At 36.2% G+C, this 27,770-nt stretch overlaps 1 protein-coding gene across 1 annotated transcript in view; it reads right to left on the reverse strand.

The window, feature by feature from the left end:
- Positions 1 to 227: 227 nt before the first annotated feature.
- LOC100931071 (zinc finger protein 777) overlaps positions 228 to 27,770 on the reverse strand; it is a gene marked incomplete at its 3' end in the record, with an annotated part of 29,099 nt that continues 1,556 nt past the window's right edge. The window contains 5 exon segments of the mRNA XM_031939353.1: positions 228 to 275; positions 876 to 1,124; positions 9,727 to 9,840; positions 21,968 to 22,094; positions 24,932 to 25,792. Of these exon segments, the coding sequence (XP_031795213.1) occupies positions 228 to 275; positions 876 to 1,124; positions 9,727 to 9,840; positions 21,968 to 22,094; positions 24,932 to 25,777 (1,384 nt within the window).

Raw genomic sequence — 27,770 nt, forward strand, 5'->3', positions numbered from 1 at the left:
CCCCCGGGGGCTCGCTAGGGGGGCGAGGCGCCAGCGGGCGGCCCCCCAGGTGCGGGTGGGTCGGGTCGGGACGGGCGGGTGGCGGTCGGGCGGCCTTGGGGCCCTCCCGGGCCCCGGCCGCCCGGCAGCTGGGCCGGGAAGAGCCCGCCATCGTTCTTGGGACAGCGGGCCCACCTGCAGCGCGGCGGTTTCCCTCCTCCTCGTTGCGCCCCTCGCCCGGCCCCTGCCCTCATCCTCGTCGTCCTGCTCCTCGGTTTTTATCACGATGCCTTCGGCTGTGGGGGAGGGAGGAGAGGCCCTGTTAACCTCGAGGCAGCGCCGTGCCCGTAGCCACGGACCTGAGGCTGTCGAATTCTCCAGCAAAGACCCTGGCCCCTTCCCCCCTCCACTTCCCAGAGGTCGCCCCCCCCCCCCACTGACCCTAGCGTTCGGCCCGCCCCCGAGCCTCCCCACCGGACTCTGGGGCATGAGGAGCTGCGGGGAAAGTCTGGCGCAGCATCTCCCAGAGGCCCAGGCCCCTGGGAGAAAGGGCGGCGGGGCTGGGACCAGGTCACAGGAAGTCTGGCTGCGGGGCCGCTGAGCCTGGCAGCCCGCGGCCTGCTCTCCCAGCTGGACCCTGCCCAAGGCCGGCATTCACATAGTTCCGAACCAGGACCGTCCTGCCAAGGCAGCATTCAGTCACCACGGGGGCGGTGAAGGAGAGGGCCAAACGGTGCCACCTTTATTCCTCTGGGAACTGTTGCTGAGCCACAGATTGGATGTGGAAAGAGGCCTAGATTTCTCTGCCCGCTTATTGCCCGTCAGACGGACAAGGGCAATGAGCCCTTGGGGCAGCCAGTCTGGCCCTGCTGTCAGCCCCTGACTCTCTCTCTTACCTGTACAGTTTCTCTGCTGCACCAGCATCTGCTTCAGTTCGCTGAAATCCCTAGTGTCATCAGGGGATTCCCCAAGCCTGCTTTCCTGCTGTGCATCCGAATCAGGCTGTTCCCCACAGGCTTCCCCCAGCTCTGACTCCTGAAATCCATGCTCCTCTACTTGTCCCGCCAGTGGTTCTGGGGTTTCCAGGCTTTCTGAGCCTTCATCATTGGTCTGTACTTCGATTTTGATCACAATTCCATCATGTGCTGAGAGAAAGGGGGGAAAAAAGCAACTCAGGGAAGGTGCTTGCTTTCAGAAAGGTCAAAGCAAGAGTCCAAAGATACATAGAGATCAACTTTCAAGATACGTTAACGATGGGAGGATTCCAAGAGGGGAAAAAAAAATTGTACGATGGTTTTTAAAAGTGACCAAGACAAAGCAATTATATATCTATATGCTTATTTTCATTGTCCTTAAAAAAAAAAATTAAAAGTAATCATGTTTTCAGACTTTTTTTGATTTTTTGATTAATTATTGCTAATTTCTCTCTCTCTCTTTTTTTAAGACTAATATGTGGGATGGCTATCTGGAAAGGCAGTGGAAGGGATACTGGGGAAAATAACAGTGAAGTAAAAAAAGATAGCAAAATGTAATTTTTTTAAAAGAAAGTAATCTGTGTGGGCACTGATGGAATCTATCATGAAACAGGAAAAGGAAGACTTTTGCACCTGATGGTGTGTTCCCACTTATATAATCAACTGAGTTGAATGACCATAAAAGCCATTAAAATAATAGGAAGGCATCCTGGACAAAGGGTAGATCTTTTGTGCATGATTTATGTAAAGCAATATGACAAGATTCCTATAAGGTGAAATCATCTTCCAAAGTGGATGAAGTACCCACATCTATCAGACTCAATCTGCTGTAACCTGAAGTATTCTCATGAGCCCCAAACACTACAAGGCACCCTCCCCCCTTCTGTTCATCTGGTCCAGCCTTCTGTATAGGCAGAGTAGGTAGACACTATATGGTGTCTGATGAGCATAAGGAAGGCCTCAGTCCTCAAAAATATCTCCTGATTAAGATGCCATTGTCAAAGACTGATTCTTCTAGATTCATTCAACTTAACATTTTAAGTAACTACTATGTACAAAGTGCTGTACAAAGAGGAAAATAGAAATTTAGAGGAAAAAACTAGTCCTTGTGCTCACAAGTGCTTCCTGGGATTAAGAAGTATGGTTTCTAAGATGATGAATTCATCAAACTGCTAACGCTGCTAATTTCTTCCTCTCAAATTGGAGGGCTCTAGGGTAGCCAGAAGGAATGGGGCCCTTGGGAGGAAAGGTAGGTGCAAAGCAGAGGAATGAAAGAGGACTTCAAAGACAAACTGTAGACATCTCTGTTTTGCCAGAGTTTGAGCTACAACGGGCACAACACAGATCATCCTAACAGCGGTTAGACTCAGTGTTTCAAGCAGCACAGAAGAATTACCTAAAAAGGAAGCATTAATTTAATTGCAAAGGTACAAATTTGGAGTGTGGTTTTGTGGAGATGTTAACTGCCTTCTTCCCTACCATGGACTCCCACTTCAGGTTCTGGCTTACTTCCCCTGGGAAGGGTGAAGAGGTGCTTCAGGGATCAGGTGCCCTGGAGGGGGACATGAAAAGAACTGAAACACAGGGCATTAGAGCTGGAAAAGGCTTTTAAAATAAACCATTCAAAAATAATCACTTTACAAATTAGGAAACTGCTTTTGAAAGAGATGAAGAGACTTGTCCAGGATCCTAGTGGTCAATTATCATAGGAAGGTTTTAAACTGCCATCTCTGCACTCCTGAATTAATGCCCTTTTTATTGTGCTGTGCTTCCTAAGCCAGGTATTTTTAAGACAAATGTTTTTTATCTTTTGATTTCCTATATCACCCAATTTCTTCCAGAATACCTCCCTATCTAGAGAGCCATCCTATATAATGAATTTTTTAAAGAAAAAAAAATCTTAGTAAAACCATTCAATACACTGAAAAGTTTATATATATATATATAAGCAGTTTATCAGTAATTAACCTTACACCTCTACAACCAAATAAGATGAAAATATCTTCTGTTATTTCTTTGCAACCATATATTCTTTGTAATTTTGCAACATAATCTTTTGATTGCTTTGTGGTGGTTCTTCCCATATCTTTATGTTGTATAGTATTCATTATTATGTATATTAATTTTTTGACTCTGCTTGCTTTACTCTGTAAGATTGTGTGAATCTTTCCACTTTCTGTATTATAGGACAGTAATATTCCATTACATTCATGTACTCCAATTTGCTTAGTCATCCACTAATTGATGGAATATAATCCCATGCCTGGATTGCTTTTCCTCCTCCATTCCCACTACTGACCTCCCTGGCTTCCTTTAGGTCCCAACTAAAACCTCATCTTCTACAGGAAGCCTTCCCAAATTCCCCCTTAATTTTAGTGCTTCCCCTCTCATTTACTTCCTATTAATCTTGCATATGACTTTTTTTGTAGATATTTATTTGCTTGCCATCTTTCTCATTAAGCTGTGACCTCTCAGAGAGCAGGATATCACCAACTGCTTAACACCATCCCTGGCACATGGTAGTTGCTTAATGTTTCTTGACAATCTGATTGATAGATTTCAGTTATTTCCTACCACAAAAAGTGCTGCTATAAATATTTTATAAAAATAGAAATATGGATATTTCTAATCAATGACCTCCTTGGGGTATAAGCTTAGTGGAATCTCCTAGTCAGAGAGTGTAAACATTTTAGTCACTTTGTTCACAGAATTCTAGATTGCTTTCCAGAATGATTGTACTGCTTTAGAGCTCCACTAGAGCACTACTATTTGTATCTTTTTATAATCCCTCTAACTTGGATGATTCCAACCTTTTATCATCTTTATCCATTTTTCAGTGCTTGAGGTAAAACTTCAATGTGATTCACGTTTCATATGGTGGTGTTAACAGCAATTCTTTTAAAAACTGTTCAAATCCTTTCACCTTTGACCATTTCCTAAGTTTTATATTTGCTGTCTTGGTTTGAAGATAATAGGTAATTTGTAGCCTTGGATGTCCTATAAGTTCATCAAACTACACATGTCCAAAAGAAAATTCATCATCATTCATTCAATGACTTCCAAACTGATTTCACTTCTAAAATCAGATACAAGTTCTTCCATTTGGCATCTAATTCACAACTTGGCCCAAGCTTATTACATATTTGATATATTCTAAGATTTTCTCTAGCTCCAACGTTTATAATGTTATGATTCTGTGATGTACAATATTATTGCTTTCTTTTTTAAAGTTTTAAAATAAGTAAATTTTCACATTGATTCTTTTTGTTTTTATATAATATTCATTTTCACATATGCCTCCTACCCAGTGGACCTTCCCTTTTTACAAAGATCGGAAAAGAAAAATATATTAACTGAATTTGACAGAATATATATTATATTCCACACTCACTGCATGATGCATTTTCTCACTTTTTCTTTTGGACAAAATACTTAAATCATTATAATTACACATTATCCATTTTATCATTCTTTCCATTTGCACTATTATAGTTATTAGGAATATTAGCCTTCCTGATTCTGCTTACTTTACTCTGCATCAATTCCATGTTTCTGTGATTTATGTGACTATATTATTAGCATAGCCATTCCCTAAGTTAATAAGCATCTATTCTTTTCTAGTTCTTTATGACCACAAAGAGGAATATAATAATACTTTTTATAAGTAGGACCTTTATTTCTGTCTTTGATCTCCTTGGGGTATATGCCCCATGGTGTAATCTCTGGGTATGAGGATATGAACATTTAGTTATTTCAGAATAGTTAGACCAAATCACAGCTCCATCAATAGCATATTCTGGTCTTCCCATGGTTTGTCTAACACTATTTCCATCTTTTGTCATCTTGGATAATTGCTGAATATGAAGTAAAATCTCAGAGTATTTCTTTTCCTTGAAGACCTCTCATCATGAACTCCTTATAATATATTCCCTTTTTAAAAAAAAAAACTATTTTTATTTTGAATCTGAACAAGAAATAAAATTAGGATTTCTATATACAAAGTAGAATCAAAAAAGAAGGTTGTATATGAAACTGATTCTCTATAAGTTATTCAGTATATAACTTCAATACGTAACTTTCAGAATTAACAATTTTGTCTCTTCTGACTTTCTGTTCTCTTTTGTATATTAAATAACTGCTTCAATGATCACATTTTATTTACTTTTACTTTAATATTTTGGCAACCTATTACTGGACTCCCTTTTCTTGCCACCTCCTGACCTTTACCCCCACCAATGAAAAAGAAAAAAAACCTTATAACAACTATTTTGCATAATTACACATGTATAACTGCATTGAATTGCCTGCAATCTCAATGAGGGGGCAAAGAGGGAGGAAGGGAAAGAATCTGGTACTCAAAAGTTTTAAAAATGAATGTTGGAAATTGTTTTTACATGTAACTGGGGAAAATAAAAATATTAAATAATATATTTTTTTAAAAACTGATTTGTATTAAAGCATAGAATCTTCTCAAATATATAAAAGAGCAGAACGATTAAATCAATTTCTTATGCCATAAAGCAAAAAAATCCTACAATGACCATGCCTTATTCCACACTCTGAGTTCATCACCTCTCTGTCAGGAGGCAAGTAACATACTTTATCATCAGTCTTCTAGAACTGTGGTTGGCTACTGAATAAGTCTTTGTTGTTTTTCTTTACAAAGTTATTGGATAATTCTTCTCTTGGTTCTGCTCACTACTCTGCACTGGTTAATGAAAGGCTTTATAGATTTCTCTAGTTGCTATATTGCACTATGGACTCATTGGATTTGCACCGCACTAAAATACCAATTATTTTTCAAGCAAAAAAATATGCAGAGTCAAGCAAAGTAATCTTCATAGCTGTATACAAAATTATGTATGTATCATTGTGAACCCAAAATCCATCACTTTCTCTAGTAGATAACATATTTCATTATTGGTCCTCTGGAATGACGAATGGTTATTGTATTAATTATAGTTCATATAGCTGTCAAAATCGTTTGTTTTTTCAAGGTTGTTTTTATTGTATTCATGGTTAATTTAGAGATATACAATTTTCCTCTAAGAACTGCATTAAGTATATCACAATTTTTTTTTGCTATATTATCTCATTGTTGTCATTTTCTTTAATGAGAAATTACCTGTCGTTTTATGACTTGTTCTTTGATTTACCTATTCTTTAGGATTAAATTAATCTCCAGCTTATTTTTAGTTCTTCAGTAGTTCAAATTTTAGTCCTTTGCTGAATATAAATTTTATTGCATTCTGGTCAATCAAAAATGTTAAATTTTTATGCATTTGTGGAGTTTTTATTTGTTATACAGAATCAATTTTTGTAAAGGAACTGTATATGTAACTGAAAATTATGAATATTCCTTTCTGCTTCCAATTTAATAATTTCCAGAGATCTATCATATCTAACTTTTCTACAATTCTATTCAAGTCTTTAATTTCTTGTTTAAGTCTGAAAGGGATAGATTAAGGCTTTTTAATATTATATAGTTTTATTGTTATTCCTTGAATAAATTTTCTTTTAGTTTTTAGATGCTATAATATTAGGAATATTTATATTAAGAATTTGAAGTAGCTTATTTCCTATGATGCTTTCAGTATGATGTAGTTTCCCTGTTTATTTCTTTTAAAACTATTTTTATTATTGTCTTGTCTGATATCATGATTGTTATCCCTGTTTTCAGAATTTATTTGAAGCATTATGATTTTGTGATAACTCCTTATTTTAACTGTCTGAATTTTTGTTTTAAATGTGTTTTTTGGGGGTTTTAAAAATCACAAACATTATCTTTTAAGAAATATTTGCTCATATTCTTAAGCATTTATCCATCTGGGAATGACTTTTCTTATGTATTAGTATTATTCCTTTACATATTTGGATATCAGATCCTGATGCAAAGATTTCCCCCCCCCCAAAAAAAAAAAACCCAACAACAAACCCTGACATTTTCCTTTTTATTCTAACTACATTGATTTTGTTGGTGCAAAAGCTTTTCAATTTTATGTATACAAAATTATACATTTATTTGTAGATCATCATTCTCTTTTCAAAGGAGAAAAAACTAAAGTCCAAATATAGGAATGAATATGCTCAATGGATTGTTACTATTTATATATTCTAGAGTTCTCCAGAATACAGCCAAATTCCTTGAACTGTGCTGCTTTTCAGTGCAAAGTAAGAAGGTACATAAGAACCATACCAGCAAAGAGCAATTCTCAAATTAGAGCCATTAAGAAATCCTTTAAAATTCTTATTTTAATCAACAATTTATGACAATTCTACCTAAATTAATCTACTTATTCAGTGCATATCAACCAAACTGGCAAGAAATTAATTTGGAGCTAGTAAAAATAATAACAAAATTCATCTGGAACAACAAAAGGTCAAGAATTTCAAGAAAATTAATGGGAAAAATGCAAAGGAAGTGGCCTAGCTATACCAAACCTAAAACTATATTATAAAACCATTTGTTACTGGCTAAGAAATAGAATAGTAGATCAGTGGTACAGATTAGGTTCACAAGATACAATAGTCAATGACTAATCTAGTATTTGAAAACCCCAGAATCAAGCTTCTGGGATAAGAGCTCATTATGTGACAAAAATTGCTGGGAAAACCACAGAAACCTGGCACTAACACCTAATATTCTATACCAAGATAAAGTCAAAATGGTTCGTATTTAGACATAAAGGGTGACACTATAAGCAAATTAGGAGAACAAGGGATAGTCTACCTCTCAGATATGTGGAGAAGGGGAGAATTTATGGCCAATGAAGAACTAGAGAATATTATGAAATGCGAAATGGATAGTTTTGATTACATTAAATTTAAAAGGTTTTGTACAAACAAAACCAATGCAGCCAAAATTAAAAAGGAAGCAGAAAGCAGAAAGGGGGAGGGAGAATTATATCCAGTGTTTCTGATAAAGTCCTCATTTCTAAAATATACAGAGAATTGACTCAAATTTATAAGAATGCAAGCAAGTCCCCAACTGATACATGGTCAAAGGATATGAAGAGATAATTTTCAGATGACAAAATTAAAGCCATTTCTAGTCATATGAAAACATGATCTAACTCATGAAATCAAAGAAATGCAAATTAAGATAATATGTCATACCTCTCAGATTGTCTAAAATAACAGGAAAAGATAATGATAAATGTTGAAGGGGATGTAGGGAAAACTGGGACACTAATACATTGTTGGTGGAATTGTGAACTGATCTGGGGTCCAATCATTATAGAAAGCAATTTGAAACTATGTACAAAGAGCTATAAAGCAGTGTCTCTACTGAGCCTGTATCCCAAAGAGCTCATAAAAAAGGGAAAAGGACCCACACATACAAAAATGTTTGTAACAGCCCTTTTTTGTAGTGGCAAGGAACTGGAAACTGAGTGGATACCCATCAATTAGGAAATGACTGAGTAAATTATGATACATGAATAAAATGGAATATTATTGTTCTATAAGAAATGATCAGCAGGCTGATTTCAGAAAATTCTGGAAAGGGTAACATGAATTGATGTTACATGAAGTGAGAAGAACCTAGAACATTGTTCACAACAGTAAGATTATATGATGACTAGCTGTGATGGGCTTCTCTCCTTTCAACAATGAGGTGATTCAATGCAATTCCAATAGACTTGTGATGGAAAGAGTCATCCTTATCTAGAGAGAGAACTATGGAGAATGAATGTGGAGCAAAGCATAGTATTTTCACTTTTCTTGTTGTTTGTTAACTTGGGGGGTTTTTTTTGTTAGTTTTTTCCCTTTTGATTTGATTTTCCTTGCGCAGCATGACTAATACAGAAATATGTTTAGAATAAATGCACTTACATTAAATTGCTTGTTGTCCAGGGAATGGGGGAGGGAGAAGAATTTGGAACACAAAGTTTTGCAAAAGTGAATGTTGACAACTATCTTTGCATGTCTTTGGAAAAATAAAAGGCTATTATAAGAAAAAAAAAATCCGATAATTTATATCCTTTGGCTCAGCAATCCCCCTACCAGGCATATATCCCCAAGGGAGTCATAGACAAAGGAAAGGGTCCAGGTCCCAGGTAAATATGCTAATATTCATAGCAGCATATTTTGTGGTATCAGAAAATGGAAACTGAGTGGGTATCCACTACTTGAGGAATGGTGAAACAAACTGATGTATGAATGTTAATAAAATATTATTATATTTTGATATATATAAAAAATTCAGAGAAATATGGTTAGACTTGAATGAACTGATAGAGCAAAAATTCAGAGAATATAAACTATAACAATAGCAAATGATATGGCAAAACAGTTAAAATATTAAATTAAAACATTTAAGAAAGAGCAAAATTCAGAATAAATGGGAAAATCCAATATTGAATCCAGAAGTCAGAAAACTATACATGCTGAATGAAGCAGATGAAAATAATCACAGATGCTGTAATTGGTCGGCTTTGCTTTATTCTTTGCTTCAACAGAGAGAGAGAGAAGGGAAGGAGAGAGAATAAGAAAAAAATACATATGGAAATGAATTGTGATGTAAAAAACCAAAAACAATTAATAAAATTGTGTTCAATTGTTTAGACATTTGGAAACACAAGAAAGGACAGATATCCTCAAGCAGATCTCACAGTCACCCTGAGAGTTTTTTATTTATAGTTTGTTTTTTCAGGCTTTGTAACATACATATCCTCTCTAATTTATCATAGAAGAGATAAAACCCAATAGAGCAAAGCTGCAGTTACATAAGAGTTAGAGGGAAAGTGCTCTGGGAGCCAGGGCAGTCACTTACCAGCACTGGGGTCAGTGGGTGTTTCTCCTTCCTCAGAATCTTCCTGTTCCTGCATGGTTGGCCTCTCTCCTCTTTCCATCTGTGACATAAGGTCTGGTTTGGAAATTGCATAGTCTGTCCAGGAAACAGGAAGTAATAAAAAAGCATGGGATAATGCTAAAATAGGTGTTATTAACAATGTTACAGCATGTGTGCTGTACTAGCAGATGATAATCTTTGAAAAGGAGTATGCTTATGCTTTTATATATTAAATTTTCTTCTTTATGTTGTGTATCTAATCTGTTTTATGGATTGATCTCTTTCTTAACCAGTAAAAAATTATTTTAATAATTACTGCTTCATGGTATCATTTGAGATCTGGTACTGCTAAATCCCCTTTATTCCCATTTCTTTTTGTTATTTCTTCTGAGATGCTTAACCTCTTCTCTCTCTCCCCCACCTCTCTACACACACTTTTTTCTTTTCTTTTCTTTTCTTTTTTTCTTTTCTTACTTTATTTTTTAAAACAATTTTATAAAGCAACCCTTTGGTAATTTGATTGATATGGCCTTGAATAAGCAATTTAGATAGTATTATCATTTTTAAAATACTGACATGCTATTCATGAACAATGACTATTTTTCCATTTTGTTAGGTATATATTTTTATAAACAGTTGTTTATAATTTTGTGCATGTATGTGTATAGTTCTTACGTGTATCTTGGAAGATAGATTTCCATGTATTTTATATATTCTATAGTAATTTAAACTGCAATTTCTTTATCTCTTCTTGCTGGGTTTTATTACTTATAAGATTTATAAATAGAAAAGTTCATGACCAAATAAGAAACAGAATATCATGAAAATAAAATTAATAATTTTAATTATATAAAATTAAAAAAATTTTGTACAACCAAATCTAATAAAGTTAAGATTAAAAGAGTAACAATTAATTGGGAAAAATAATTGAGTCAAGTTTCATCTGGAAAGATGGTAGGATAGGTCAGAAAACATTTAGCTCTCCAAATCTTCTTCACAAAAAAAGTTAGATTACCTCAGAAGGATTTAAAAAAAAGTCTAGAAAAAGCAAGCATTTGTCTCTTCCTAATTTAAGAAATTCCCACGAAAGATCTCATCTCCAGGAGTGCAGGTTTGGTCTTAGTCAAATGCAAAAACCTCCAACCCAACTCTGTGAGAGCTACAAAACAATAAGACCTGGGGGCAGCTGGGTAGGGAAGCAGCCTCAGCTGCAGGCGCTTTCACTTCACTAACTGTGGAGGTCCCAAGACTGTGTACAAGATTTAAGGACCTCCCCCTTACAAAGGACACCAAGCACAGGAGCTGGCCCTAATCTTTCTGGGTTGTGAAGGTCCCAGGAGCTAACACAGGCCTGGTGAATATTGTGGAAGCACAGTGGGGACTCACCTGGCTGTGGGCATTTGCAAGAGAGCAGAATCCCTGGTTTCAGTTCCAGGGCAGAGAGGACCACTGTAGTTGGCAGCCACAGGAGGGATGGCATCAACAAGATTATTTGCAGAGCAGCATATCTGGGAGCCCTAGCTAAGGCTTAGAATAGAGAGGATAGCCCCAAGACAGACCTCAGAAAATAAGTAAAAAGAACCTGAGGCTTGGGCATCAATCCCCAAACTTTGGGACTAGGACTTGATTATACTAATAGCTGCTATTTTATTTTATTTTTATTTTTTTTTCCTTTTTTTTTTTTTTTTAAATTTATTTAATAGCCTTTTATTTACAGGATATATACATGGGTAACTTTACAGCATTAACAATTGCCAAACCTCTTGTTCCAATTTTTCACCTCTTACCCCCCCCACCCCCTCCCCTAAATGGCAGGATGACCAGTAGATGTTAAATATATTAAAATATAACTTAGATACACAATAAGTATACATGACCAAAACATTATTTTGCTGTACAAAAAGAATCAGACTCTGAATTATTGTACAATTAGCTTGTGAAGGAAATCAAAAATGCAGGTGTGCATAAATATAGGGATTGGGAATTCAATGTAATGTTTTTTATTCATCTCCCAGAGTTCTTTTTCTGGGTATAAAAGCTGCTATTTTAAAATTAAAATGAGCAAACAAAGGAGAAAGAGCCTAACCACACATAGCTACCATGGGGATAAGGAAAATCAGGATTCATATCAGAGGAAGATAATGGAACCAAAAAAAAAAAACAAAAACTTCTTTTTCAGTAAGAACCAACAAATGGTCCCAATCTTCGAACAACTTAAAAATGACTTTAAAAATTAAATAAGAATGACTGAGAAAAAATCTGAAGAGGAAAAAAAGAACAATCCAAGAAAATAAGAAAGTGATGAAAATATCAACCTAAAATAGACAACCAAGAATTTAAGAAAGAAAATAATACCTTAAAACTAGAATTGGGAAAGGGGAAACTAATGACACCAAGAAATAACAAAACAAAATCAAGAGAATGAAAAAGATAGAAGAGAATGTATAAAACATCTCTTTAGAAAAACAACTGATATGGGAAACAGATCAATGAGAAATACTATGAGGCTAATCAAAAACAACTGATATGGGAAACAGATCAATGAGAAATACTATGAGAATAATCAAAAACAACTGATATGGGAAACAGATCAATGAGAAATACTATGAGAATAATCAAAAACAACTGATATGGAAAACAGATCAATGAGAAATACTATGAGAATAATCAGCCTATTTGAAAGATATGATCCAAAAAAAGAATACTGATACAGTATTAGGGAAAATTATCAAGAAAAACTTCCCTTAAGTTCTAGAACAGGAAGACATTGTAGAATAGAAAAAAATCCACTGATCACCACCTGAAAGAAATTCCAGGAGGAAAATTTATAGGAATATCATAGCCAAGTTTCAAAGCTCCCAGGTTAAGGACAAAATATTGTCAAGAAACAAGAAAAAGCAATTTAAATATCATGGAACTATAATAAGGAATCCACAAGACCTAGTAGCTACTACACTGAAGGACTACAGATCTTGGAATACTATATTTCATAGAGCAAAAGAGATGGTGGTGTGACCAAGGATAATTTACTCAGCAAAATTAAGTATAATCCTGAATGGAAAAAAAAATGGCTACTTTAATGAACTGAAAGACTTGCAGATATTTGTGACCAAAAAAAAAAGAAAAGCAGAACTTAATGGAAAATTTGACATATAAGATCCAGAAGAAATATAAGGTAAACATTAAAGAACAATTATAAAATACTTGAAAGGCCAAATTGTTTACTTCTTGTATGTGAAAATGTTAGCAATAGTCTTATGACTGTTATTATTTGGATAGTTTGAAAGAAAGCCTTGGGCTAAGCTATATAAGATGGGGTGAGTCTTTAAAAATTGTAGGGAGAGATAAAAAGGAGTACTTATCTCATACAAATGAGGCATAAAAGGGAAAACTGATACAGAAGAAATTAGTAGGGGGTAGTCCTAGAACCTTATTCTCATCAGGAATGGGTTAAAGAGGGAAAAACATATATATATGATGAAGGATATAAAAGTATTCTAAACTTGAAAAGAAATAAAAAAGCAAGAGGATAGGATTGGGGAAGAGAATTAAAGAACTATTAAAGGGGTGAATAGGTTAAGGAACAGGAGAGTAAGATAGTGGGTAGAAATAAAATAGAGGAGTAAGGAGGATAGGATAAATAGGGAAAGAAGAATAGCAAGGAAAAACAGGAGGAAAATACAAAAGTAAATATTAGAATATAAATGGATTGAATTTATAACCCATAAGATGGAAATGGATAGTAGATTAAAAATTTGAATTCATACTATATTGCATTCAGGACTCAATAAAAATGAGATATACATAAAGATCAAATGAAGGGAAGAAGTAGAATTTATTATGTAAAAAAAACAGAAGTAGGTAGGAATCATAATCTCAGACAAAGTTAAAACTGAAAACTGAAAAAAAAAATAGAGAAACTACACTGTATGTCATCAATACTATTCAATAATTTTAGACCATTTAAAATAATTAGACAGTATAAAATGACTGAGGGCATATCTGCCAGAACTGACACAGAAACTATATGAACATAAACATAAAACACTTTTTATACAAATAAGGCCAGATCTAAATAATCGGAGTAATATAAGCTAATATAATTTTTATAAATGACAATTTTACCTAACTAATCTATTTATTCAATGCCATCCCAATTAATTATTTAAAAAATCTTACTGAATTGGGAAAAAAATAATTTGGAAGACCAAATGTAAAAAATTTCAAAAAAAACAGAGGAAAAAAATGTAAAGGAATGAGATTCAGCATTAAACTATAAGGTGAGAGCATTGTTGAGGTTTAAAAGAGATAATTTTGATTATTTTAAATTAAAATATTCTTGCACAAATAAAACAAATGTAGCCTATAATATAAGGGATGCAAAACATTGGGGAAAAATTTTCATAGACTTTCTTAGATAGGATGTGATTGTGTGGGCTGTGCCATAGGAAATGATGAGCTAGTTGATTCTGAAAAACATGGAAAGGCTTGGATATATGAAAGAAGATGTTATCTACCTTCAGAAAAAAAATCACAAAGGGAAATGTGCATATTAGTTTTACATATATGAGTATGCGTGTATGTGTGTTTATATGTATATGCTTATTGGCATTTATGTATATGTATGTATGTATGTATGTATGTATCATATAAGTGTTGTCTTTATGGCAGAGTAGGATGATGGGGGGAGGAAAAGGGAAAAAATAAAGTAAAAAGTACACAGCAGAGAATAAAAGAAAATGTACAAGGAAGCAAAGAAAAGATTGGTAGCTTGGAAAATAATGTTTAGTATTTATTTTTATATTTATTTAGTATTTAAGTTTTCTTGAAATGAAAATTTATTGTTTTATATTGAATTCTTTCTTCTGTGTATCATGGCAATGTTCTTTTTTTCCTCATTTATATTTGTTGCAAATGAATAAAAAACTTACAAAACAAAAAAAAATTTCTCTAATAAAGCTTTCATAGATAAGAAGTACCATGTCCCAACTAATAAATGATCTTAAGAATATGAAGAGACAGTTTTCAAAGGAAGAAATGTAGGCTAATTATAGCTATATGAATTATGAAAATGAATAGATATATGAATATGAAATTCTCCAAATTAGAGAAATCAAAATTAAAGCAATTCTGAGATTCTACTTCACACCCACATAAAAATGATAAATGTTGAAGAGGCTGTGAAAAATATGCACACTGATGCACTGCTGGTGGACTCTGGAAAACAATTTGGAATAAAAAGTTACAAAAGTTACTAAATAGTATGTACCTTTTAACTCAGCTATACCAATACTAGGCTTATGTCCAAAAGAAATAAAAAAAAAAAAAAGAAAAAGGTTATGTACAAAAATAATTATAGCAACTCTTTTTGTGGAAACAAAAAATCCTGAAAACTAAGGGAATGTTCCTCGGCTATAGAATGATTAAATAAATTGTAATATATGAATGTGATAGAATATTATTATGATTTAAGAAATGAGGAAATAAATGATTACCAAAAAAAAAAAAAGACACGGAAAAACTTATATGAAATGATATAGAATAAAGTAAAACAAAAAAAAAACTTATTTATATAACATCAATATTATAAAAATAATTTTGGACTGTTATAAATTGATAAAGAATAAAATGAACAGAACCAGAGAAAATTAAAACAATAACAACACTAAAAACAAACAAATAATTTAAAGGGTTGTTGCATAATGCAAGAATTAGATTTTTCTTCTTGATCAAGATGGGCAAGACTAGGCATAATGCTTTTTGATTCATTGATTGATTAGACAAATTTAGGGATTTAAGGAAAAATATCTTCTTAGAGCTAATCCAAAGCAGACTGAGCTACAATAGGAGGTAACGGATTCCTTGTCCTTAAAGATCTTCAAGCAAAGATTGGATAACCTCTTGTCAGGGATCCTGTATAGATAGTAGAAGTATCAAACAGGTAGCTTCTGGCAGAATAGGCCCTGACACCCTCCCAGTGCATAGGCCCTGACACCCTCCCAGTGCATTCCTGAACCAGATTACAATGTGATTGGAAAATATTTAACAAAATCAACAGAAATATAATAGAACATAGATAATGTTAAACTTGATCCTATTTGCTGTAGAGGAGATTCTTGCTTAGATTATGATGAATTTAGATGGCCTCTGAGGTCCTTCGCAAACCCAAATCAGCAAATAGCAGTGAGGATTCAAAGAGGAGAGGCCCAGTGGGGCAAAGTGCCAGTGCTAGCCGGGGTGGCTCCCATATTCACTCCATCAATTCGCATTTTGAAACACTTACTATGGGCCAGGCACCATAAGCTTTGGGCACATAAAGAAAAACAGCAACATGGTACTTGCCCTCAAAGAGCTCACACTCTAATAGCAAGCAAATCACTATGTACAAACGAGCCACAGACAGGATTAATGGGATTAGTTTCGATGGAAGGACTGGCAAAGGCTTCCTCCTGCACAAGACTGGACTTCAACTTAGAATAGATGGAAGCAAGGAAGTCATGGGAATCAAGAGAGGAGAAATGAGGAGTGACAGCTTTGTGTGCCTCTAGATTTAAAAGATCTATGGTTTGTGGAAGAATTTTGATTTCAAAGCTTCAACTCCCTTCACGCTAGGCTTCCCAATCCTTGGCATATTGTTTTGACTTTGAACTATTACCTACAACTAATTCACTCCCCTTAGCCCTTAGGAATCAGTACTTACAGACTGTCTCTCCTCTGATTTTTGGCTAATGCATCAGTCCAGTTTTGGACACTTGAGAGCCCTGGAATCCAACACTCCTCTTGGCATATAGGAATAAAAGTGATCTTGTATTTGAATCCCCAACACTTCAAAAATGGGCCTTTAAAAAGTACTATACACTGTTTCCTTCATGTGCCTGTGACATCACACAACTCTGTTATCTCCTACTCCCCTGAGATCCCAAGGTCCCTTAGGATTCCCTCCAACATTGTGAGAAGAGTTATTCAAGGGATATAAGAAAAAAAACAAAAGAAAGGAATTCCAATAACATATTCTACATATCAACCAAATCTAATAACACAAAGTGATTCTCTATAGCACTTGGTCTGTTCTGCATATTTTGGAAAGCTCTGGATTCCTACCCCTTCTGCTTACTGATAAGGTAACCTTGGGAACTCAATCAATCAATAATTTGGCAGCTAGATGATTACAGATTAGGAACCTGAACCTGAAATCAGGAAGACCTGAGCTGAAATCCAGGCTCAGAGGCATAAGTCCTAGCTATGTAGTCTGGGGCAAAACATTAAACATCTGCCTTCATCTATAAAATGGGGATATAATTAGCATCTACGTCCCAGGGTTGTTGGAAAAGTAAAATAAGATAAGATTTGAAAAGTGCTTTGCAAATCTTAAGTGCTATATAAACACTCATTATTATGCACTTACTATGTGCCAGACACTGTGCTAGGTGTTGAAGATACAAAGAAACAATCTTTATTCCAACATAATAATGGGGTAGAGAACACATACCTAGAGTAAGTACAAAATAAATCTAAGGCAGTAAGAAATGGAGTCAGGGCCTAGCAGGTTGGGGAATGAAGAAAGGTTTCATGGAGAAAGTGGTACTTCAAGAGCAATGTTATGATTCTCTAAAGCAGAGAAGAGGATAGTTAGTGCAAGGACACTTAGATGGACAATGTTATATCCTAAATAAGGAACAGAGAAAACGCCAGTTTTTCTGGACCACACACTTTGAAAAGGAAAGTAACAAAATGAAACTGGAAAGGTCATTTGGGACCAACTTGTGAAAAGCTTCTAAACTATATTTTATCTTAGAGAAAATAAGAATCTTTGGAATTTATTGAGGGAGCAAATGATGGGGTGAGGTCTGTCCTTAAGGAAAATGCCTTTGGCAACTGTGCAGAAGATGGACTGGAGCAGAGAGAGGCCCGAAGCCCAACACTAATGAGGAGGCCACTGGAGTCCCAGCAATAGTGATGGAAAGTTTGCACTAATGTGGCAAATGAGTGAAAGGTGTAACATTGGATGTGAGAGATATGAAGATAGAGGAAGAATTGGCAATTCACTGGACATGTTGGATAAAGGAGAGAGAGTACAGAATAACACTGATCTAGGAGCCTGGAAGAACCCATACGGAGAGTGGGAACAAGTATTAACTGGTACTTGCTGCTCAGTTCTGCATCAGACTCAAGATAGGTTGGCTGACCAGAGAACTTGTGGCCAGGAGTGGTGTGCTCCCTGCGCTATGCAGCAAGTTCAAAAGCAAGCAGCAGCTATATAACTGACCCCAGGAGCAAAAGCAAGGCCTCAGTTTCAGTTTCTAGCCCAATCTGAAGCCTGCAGAAGAATAACGAGGGCAAGCTATGACCAAATCTGACAACAAAGAAATTCTATTGCTCAAACCAGATCAAGGTTAGGAACTTGCAGGGTTCAGATGGGGCAGCAGCCGGGTGGGGAGTGGCGAGCAGTATATTGGATTCTTATTAAGATTAGATCACTTTGTGAACACTGAAAGCTTGCAGGTCCTCAGCCTGAGCTGTCCTTGAGAACCTGGAATAACACAATATTCAGTGCCCCAAGAAAGAAGAATAAGAAAAGCCCAGCAGTATACAGAAGCTTGCCTTAATATCAAGCCTTAAAGCTTGGCTGTAGGCTGGCAAATGGAACATTTAAGATGAAGGCTCCAGAAGAAGAGAATGACTCCAAAATATCTACAAGCAAAGCCTCAAAAACAAAAAAAAAAAAACAAAAAAAAAAAAACAGCTTGGATACAAATTAAACAAATTCCTGGGGAAAAAAAGTTAAGGGTTAAAAATAATTTTATCAATGAAATGACAGCATTAGAGGAAAAAAAAGAAAAAGAAATGAAATGGGAATTAACAGCTTGGCACAAGTACAACCTTGCTTAAACAACAAGCTCCTTTAAAATAGGAATGGACCAAATTGAAGCTAATGACATAATGACACAACAAGAAATATTAAAACAAAGTCAAAAGACTTAAAAAAATAGAAAAAAATTAAGTTACTTGAAATCAAAAGTAAGTTATTTGAAAAAAAATCAAGACAAAAAATTTAATAACCATTGGTCTATCTGAAAGTCACTACCAAAAACAATCTAGACAGCATATTTTAAGAATGATTAAAAGAAAACTGACCAGATCTATTAAAACCAGAGAGAAAGTTATTAATAAAAGGAATCCACCAGTTGTCTCCTAAAGGAAATCTCATAAAGAGAACTTTTAGGAACATTATAGCCAAAATTCAGACCTTCCAGATAAAGAAAAAAAAAATACTGCAAGCAGTCAGGGAAAAAAAACCGATTCAAGTACCATGGAGTCACAATCACGATCACACACTATTTTGGTGACCTTCACTATGAAGGAGAGGGGACTTTGATATTCCAAAAGGCAAAGAATATTGGCTTATTATTGTTGATTATAAAATTATTCTTTATTATAAAAACTCAATATAAACCTCAGGTGAAGGAAGGGGTGGGAAGTAAAAAGCCTTTAATGAATTATATAATTTCCATGCATTCCTGATTAAAAGACCAGAGCTGAGCAGAAATTCTTAAGTTCAAACACAGGAGCAAAGAGAAAGATAAAAGGGCAAACATAAACAAATATATGGAACTAAAGAAGGATAAACTTTTTACATTTTAATATAAGGAATGATGTATGTATTTCTGAAACTTATGATCTTGTGACTTGAAAGTCACAAAGAGAGCCTAATTAGAAGGAAGGCTTAGGAGTGATTTTGCTCTATCTTGAGAAAGGAAAGAGAGAGGAAGAGGAATATATGGGAATGGAGGGAAAGGAAAAAAAGGTTATGGAAAATGTTCTTATGTAACAAGGATTCAAAAGTAGAAGTCAACAGGGAGGAAAGGGTAGGGGGAGCGGTTAATATTTGAACCTTATTCTCATCTGAATTAGTCAAGGAAAGGAAGAGAAGATACATCCATCACTGGATACAGAAATGTTATTAATTCAACAGGGAAATAGGAGAGAAGGGGAGAAGTGGGAACTAGGAGAATGAAAGGGAGGATAGATCAAGGGAGGGATTGTTATCCTTCATTTTCAAAAAGGCTCAATGACATCATGAGGGATGTCTTGACTTTTATGTGAATTGGATTAAAGTAAGTCAATGTTGTGCAAAAGTCATCAGCCTTACTCTCTCTTCCTGAGTTAATGAAGTCCAGAGGTAGGACAAAAACCAAGATACCTGGCTGTGGCCCAGGATGGAGAGGGTGACCTTGGCACCTTGAATGCCTGACCAGGCTCCAAGCACCTGCTTCAGCCATCTTTATGGTCACTGGAATGTGATATTCTCATCTAACTATTCCGCCAGGAAAAGTCTTCGAATGCTTGAGGAGACGTTCCCCTCGCTCACCAACAGGTTTAAGTCAGAAGCTTACCCTCAAACTGGCTGAGCCCGTCTGAAGAGACAGTTTTACTGAGATATAGCTGCTGCACGTGCTACAGCTTCCTGGAGTTGTGGTGAGAGTTGAATAAATAACTTAGCAAAACAAACTCTGGAAGATGTACGTGGTGGGAATTTCCCCACTAGAGTTCTCCATAATAAGAAAATTCATAGGTCTGGACCGAAAACAAAAACTAACCTTATGTCTAGAGTGGTGAAGGATCATGTTCAAAGTCACACAGCACGCTGATAGCAGAAGTAGGACTAAAATCTCCCACATCTCATATAAAGTATTTCCGATGCTAACACACAGTCCAGGAGCCCACAGGACACGGCTCCCTGGGTTGGTCTGGTCTGTCTTGTGCTGCCATGGTTTTCTTCCTCATGGTTTATTTTCAGAACCTACTACTTGTCCCTCTCTTGCTTCTGGACTTCTTGTATGCATCCTCTAAGATGGCAAATGCAGAAATAAGGCCTAAATATACCCTATCTCCTATCCCTTCTCCATGCCAGAGACACCATCACCCTAAGTAGCTCCTCAGGCCATCCCTTTTGACTCTTGCCATTCGTTCTAAAGGGCTGCTGAGCAGAAATCACGTCTAGACAAGAAGAGAGGCATCGTGGTGGGCAGAGATGAGCCATCACTGAGACCTTGGGCAAGAGAGCCAACTTAACCTCTCCCTCAGCCTGAAGGTTTTTTTTTTAATTTGTAAAGTGGAAATGATAATCTTTGTGCCCCCTTCTTCATGGGGTTGTTAAGAGATTCAATAACAACAGGGATTTAATAAGCTCCTACCAAGTACCAAGCACTGAGGTAAATTCTGAGAATATAAATTAAAACAAAATACCCAGCCCTGTATCTCAAAGAACTCCCAATCTAATGAGGAAGAAAAACATGGAAACAACCCTCTAAGTACAAGATACAAAGTAAATGGGAGATAATCTCAGAGATAAGGCCTCAGCAGGGGGGAATATGAAGGGAGGGGAAAACCTCCTCCAGAAAGTAGGATCTGAGCTAAGTCTTAGAGGAAGCCAGAGAGGATTGGAGGTGAAGAACATTCCAGGCATGGGGGGACAGCAGAGGGAGAAGGATGGAGTCAGGCAAGAGACGGTCCTGAGGACAAGCAGGGGTAGAAGGCAGGCCTCTCTGGAAGGGAGCAAAGGGTAAAAAGATTAAAAAGTAGAACACCAGCCAAATATTTTTAAATTTGATCCTGAAGCCATTGGAGTTTCTTAAGCAGGGGAAACAAGGTCAGTTTATTAGCTGAATGAAGGATGGACCGGAGTGGAGAAATACTAGAGGTGAAAGGGCACTGGGACTGAGAAGATAAGGCACCAGGAGGGTGGTGGGGATGCTGCGCAGACGGAGGGATCTAGAAGAGATGGTGGAAAGGTAGAAGCACCAATCTTGGCAACAAACTGGGTACATGAGGGGAGGCAGGGAGGGAGTGCCCCCCCAAAGTTTCAGAGAAGAGAGGAGGGTTTTGGGTGGGAAAGGCAAAGGGATTGTTTTGGATCTTTAATTTGGGATGTCCAAGAAGCAGTTGGTGCAGTCGGTACCCTGAAGATCAGGAGAGTAGTTAGGGCTGTATGAAGATCTTTTGCCCAGAGGAACCTAGAGGAACTGATGAGATCATCAAGTAAGACTGTGTAAAGGGAGGAGAGAAGAGGGCTCAGGACAAACTCATGGGAGACAACTACCACTAGTGAATGTGAACTGGAGTGGGAGACAACTACCATTAGTGAATGTGAACTGGAGTTTAGGTAAGATAATACACATAAATTATCATATCTAGATAGGGTTATTAAAGAAGCATTCCTTACCCATTGAGACAAGAGATTCATAGTTGCCCCTCATCACATTCTTGTAAAGTTCCTTTTGCCACTCAGACAGGTTCCCCCACTCCTGTTCTGAGAAATGGACTGCAACATCATCAAATGTGACTGGTACCTGAAATCACAAAACAGACCTTCAGCGCTGTCCAAATATAGAGCTGGTAAGGATACACTTGTTGGACAATTCTAGCACAAAGAATATGGCCCAGAACTGTTTGAAATTCACAATGTAAGCTAAGGAACATTCCAATTTATAAGTAGAATAGAGAATATATTTAGGGTGAGGGCTGGTTCAAGGGCTGTATAGCTTAATAAATCTTCATTTTGAAATTTTATTTGAGTATGGGCATATGGAAAAATAATCAAATATCACATCTATGCTGCTAATGCACTAGTGAAACCTGACTCTTTTCAAGGGTAATCCTGCAGAACTAGAACATGACTTATCCTGTCTCCAAGAGAAATCCTAAAAAAAAAAAAAAAAAAAAAATCAGAAAATGAGTTGATTTGCATTCCATTCACTTCATGCTGACATTACATTCTACAATACTATAAGACCGAAAAACAAATCCTAAGGAGAAAGAATTCAGGATACTGCTTCTCATGCCAAAAGTTAAAATCACAAGTTGAAAGACATAAGCCAGAATACAATTTTATTACAAGAAAGAAAAGGTTTTTACCATGGATTCTCCTTTTTTTGGTCTGGATTTGTGATTTCACTTAGTAAAAGGAAATCCCAGGTAAGGAAACTCTCTCTACCAATCTGGATCATCAACTGTTCTGCAACTTACAGTATTGCCTGGAAAACTGATACTAAAAGAGGTTAAGTGACAACCAGTATGGGCCAAGAACTGGACTTGACTACATTATGCTGTGCTACCTTTCTTGTAAATCACTTCAAAGGTATTAGGTAAAATAATAAGTAACAGTCCCTGGAAATACATTTTAGAATTTCATTAAAAATCTAAATGTGAATCTGGGAATACTAATGAGTTTAAATCAAGTAAGGTTCCACTTTGATATCAAAAACTAGTCTGAAAAAACAGACTAGTTTTTTCTTGTCTATACCCATGATCATAAGTGGGTACACTGGAAACAGAACTAAAAAGACACAGGCTCTAGCAGTTTTTTTCTTGGAAGCACAGAATATTATGATCAGAAGGTTCCTCAGAAGTCAACTGGTCCCCTCTCCCAGGAAATATCTGAAGTGGTTGCTTATCTAGCTTCTGCTCTTTGAGAATTTACTAAAAAATTATGACATCAAAGTAGGCCTCTAATTTTTAGGAAGCTGAACCAAAATTTGCCTTCTTTCCTTCATCACATTTATGAATTACTATAACTTTCACCCATAATCTTATCTTTATCTCCTTTAAAAATTTAGTCTATAATCCTTCATGTTTGAAGCATGTTATCCCTTCTCCAAACTAAACACACCTAATTTAATATGATTTCTTGACACCTCATTTTCCTAATTCCTCTCCTCTGAACATCCTCTATTTCATTCAGTGTCTCTTTTAAAATCGGGAGTCTACAATAGAATCCAGCCCTATAAATGATCTGTGCAACAGGACTCAGTATGTGTCTGTCCTTAATGATCATTAAGAGGCTGTGAAACTTTAGCAGACTGAGGAGTAGCCTTAGACCTGGAAAGAACTGGATTCAACTCTTGTCCTGAAGAAATACTACCCAGGAAACCACAGGTAAATCGCTCTTTGTACCCCAGACAATTTTTCAATTCAATAAATTACGGAAGAATTACTGATCTTTATCCATGGAGGTTAACTTCCATATTGGAAGAGCATAACTTTAAAAACAATAACTGTTTCACTCTGTTGGCTCCATATTAATCTAGTAATCAACTAAAACCTTTAATTTCATGAACTGTGACTAAGCCAAGGATCCTCCATCCTGATTCTTGTAGATTTGATTTTTACAAAACAAAATCTAAGCCTAGGACTTTACTCTTATTTCAGATAAAATTTACTTTGTTAGCTTTAGCTTGTGGAGATATTTGGGAACCCTGACTCTGTTATCTATCATGTGGCTGTGCCTACAAGTTTTATGTCATGTGGAGATTGGCATTCTTATGCCATCTGTGTCTTCATCACTAATAAAAACCAATTCTGAACATCAGTGTCCCATAGCATTCCTCTGAGCCTATCAAGCTAACTAACATAAGACATGTCAACATATTTTGGTTGTTCAATCAGCTGTGGTCTAATTAATATCATCTATTTACCCCATTTCACCATCTAATTAACAAGGATATTGTGTAAGATTTCATCAAGTATTTTGTTGAAACTAAAATACACTAGAACTTAAAATGTCTCTCTAATCTATTAACCTAGTTTCTCTGCCTTAAAAGGAAATGAATTATTTGGCATGACTAACTCTTGGACATCATCTAATTCTTTTACCTTTATTTAGGCAGTACCAAATTATTTTTGATGATTACTGCTTTGTTGAATAGTTTGCGATCTGGTACTAACAGATCCCCTTCTTTCCCAATTTTTATTTCATTATTTATCTTAAAGTTCTTGACTTTTTTTTTGTTTTGTCAGATGAATTACATTATTCTTTTAAATATATCTATAAAGGAATGATAATTCTTTTGCAGTTTGGCCCAACAGTAAAAAAAAATTAATTTAGTTAGCATTGTCATTTTATTATATTGGTTTCTTCTATCCATTAACAATTAATATTCCTCCAAATATTTAGGTCTCCTTTTTTTTCCCCTTCAAAGAGTATTTTGTAAATGTATTCACATACCTCCTGTGTATATTTTGGTTAAGTAGAATCCCAATATATTCTGTAGTTATTCTGAATGTTTCCCTTTACTTGGACTCCCCCCCCTTGACCCAACCCTTTCCCTTTTCCTTGTATCAAACTCAACTAAAATAAATTTTTAGTTCTGTTCTTTAGTTATCATCCTGCCATTCAGGAAAGGTTTACCTTGGGAACTTCTCCATTGCTGCCTGGGGGGAGTCGAAGAATCCAGAAATTCCTATTTTTCAATAAGTTTTCCATATTCTCTAATCTTCTTTGCAATAAACCATACTCCTGGAGCAAGGTCCCTAGCACAACCCATTTGCTCTCTAGGTGGTTTGCAAATTCCACAGCTGTCTTTTCACAGTCAGTTAGCTTTTTCTCAGCCGTTCCTGCCCGCCCCTCCAGGGTGAGTAACCTCATGGCCTGGGCTTCCACTTTCCTCTCCACTGCTTGGATGGCAGCCCATATTGCCAAGCGGGATATTTCAGCAGTCTGAAGTGGAGTTTCCTTTTGAGAGGCAGCAGAGGTCTGAAAGGATGTATCCTTTTGAATCCCATGACCTGGGCTTTGCAGTAGGGTCTCCATCTCAGCTTCAGGAACAGTAGCGGAAAGGAGCAGGCTTTCTTTCTCAGGAATTTCAGGGGAATGGAGTGGGATTTCTTGATAATGAACAGGATGGGACCGAAATAAGATTTCTTGTTCAGAAGCAGCTAAGGGTGGACACTGAGTTTCAGGCTGGAGAACAGGAGGATGTTGAAAAGCTATCTCTTGCTCAGGAGAAGCAAGAATTGGGAGTGAAATTTCCCTCTGGGAAACAGAGTGGAGTCGGGCAGGAGTCACTTTCTCAGGAATGATCCGGGGTGGGGCCTCTTTCTGGGGAATGGCAGGGAACAGTGATGGAGTTTCTTTAGGGGAAAGAGCAGAGTACTGGGATGGAGTCTCTTGGAGGGGTCCAGCAGGTGAGTGAGGGAGAGTTTCTCGCTGAGGAACACTGGAGAATGCCAAAGGCGAGGATCGCCGTGTCTCCATGTCTAGTTCCCGAACCTGTTTGGAAGGAAAGAAATGAAAAGACAGTATTGAAACTTATATTCCTACATGGCAATTAAGTTAGGTCCAAAAGATTATTAATCACATTTCAGAGGTTCAGTTCTGATAAGCAAAAAGATAAGTTCTATAAACAGAATATAAAATCTTGAGACTATTTTTATCATGCATGTACTCTGAACAGTTTTTATTGTTTTGGAGCGTCATACTAATAAGACTGTGGTTATTAATTATAATGGTAATATTATCTTGAATCTATATACAGCATCATACTTTTCTGATTTCATTTTATCCTTATAATGTCTATGAGCTAGGTAAAGAGGGATTATAATCTAAATTTTAAAGATGAGGAAACTGAAGACTTAAGAAACATGACAAATTAGTGTTAGGGTTGGGATTAGAAATCTGGTCTCCTGAATTTCAGGGCTATTTCTTTACATCCAAATTATGGGACCTTTTTCCATCATTTTCCCAATAGGATAAGGACTACATGTATAATTTCCTTAGTGCAGACATCGCCCAGTGAGGAACTTTTTCTACCAGTGCAGGTTAGCATCTTTTCACTGAAAATCAAAGTCACTTTCCCAGGTTCACAGAGCCAGTATCTTCCTGGCTCTCTATTCACTACATGGTAATACCTATCAATATCGCTTAGAAAGGGCACAATTATTTTTTTCTTTTTCCTTTCAAATATTCCAAAATAAAATGATTAGGTATTTTTTTTTTTACTAGTGTTTGCCATGATGGATTTTGAAAGTGTTGTGTTCATATAGTACCTTTCATAAAGAGAATTCAGTTTCATATAGCATGTTCACTCTTCTGAGAAAAATCCTGAGACAGGTACCAGAAGGATTATTACTCTCATTTTATACATAAGGCAAGTGAAACTTACAGATATTGAAGGACTAGCCCAGAGCCATGGGCCTAATCATTCCAGAGTGTGACTGTAAACCTTCATTCCAGGTCTACCACACTTTCCTACTAAAAATTATACTCCTATAAAAATTATCTCCTATAGACTCACAGAATTAAATGGGAGTCTTTGGGCATTCAGTCCAGCCTCCTGCTTATAGGTAAGAGAGCCACTAACATTTGCTCAAAAGATGAATATTGATTTCAAGATATCATAAATTCAGGGAAGAGAATCAAACAGGATTCTTTCAGCTAGTGAATGACCTAAGCTTCTGACTATGACACACAATGATGCTGTAAGTATCTCTGTGAAGGTTAGGATACAAGGTCAAGGACTAGATAAGAAAAATCCAATAGATCCATTTTGCTACTTATTTCTAGCTCAGTTGAAAGACAGAGAAGAAAAAGGGCTAAAATGAAGTTTTCAGAATACTCTGTGAACTTAATATATTCATACTCAAGCTGTTCCAAATAAAACATAACTTTTTCTAAATGGAAAACTTAGTATCTTTAGGGAAAAAAAGCTCTTAATCTACTGGGTTACTAATGTTTCAACTACCAACACAATAATTATCTTACTGAGACCAGATCTGAATCTCTTGTTACAATTTTTGTTCAATTTCTCTTACTTTGTTTTTCAAGGACATGAAGAAAAGCTATAGCTACTTATTAAAGTTCCTCTAGACCATTTCTAAGTCTCCACAACTATTCATTCATAAGCTTATTCATTTCTTCTTCCAAATAAGTGAGATGATACAGTTTCGCTCATAATGTAAAAGAAAGCCTAGGGTTCAAATCCCTGGGGGGAATTTTTAGAATGTGTCTAGAAATCAGAACACCTCTTTACTACAGAAGACTCTACTTCTAATATTTTGAAAATCTTTTAAGTATTCATTAAGTCTCAATTAGATCCTTAGCACTGAGTTAGGATCTTTGGGAGCTACAAAGGAGGCCTGCCTTCAGAGAGCTTACAATCTAGTACATGAGTATGATAGTAGTAGAAAAAGCAATGATACTGGTATCCAAATCACTTAGCTTCAGTTTCTTCATCTGTTAGGAAAAGAAA

This window comes from Sarcophilus harrisii, chromosome 5 (genome assembly GCF_902635505.1).
Source record: "Sarcophilus harrisii chromosome 5, mSarHar1.11, whole genome shotgun sequence".
NCBI classification, from domain to species: domain Eukaryota; kingdom Metazoa; phylum Chordata; class Mammalia; order Dasyuromorphia; family Dasyuridae; genus Sarcophilus; species Sarcophilus harrisii.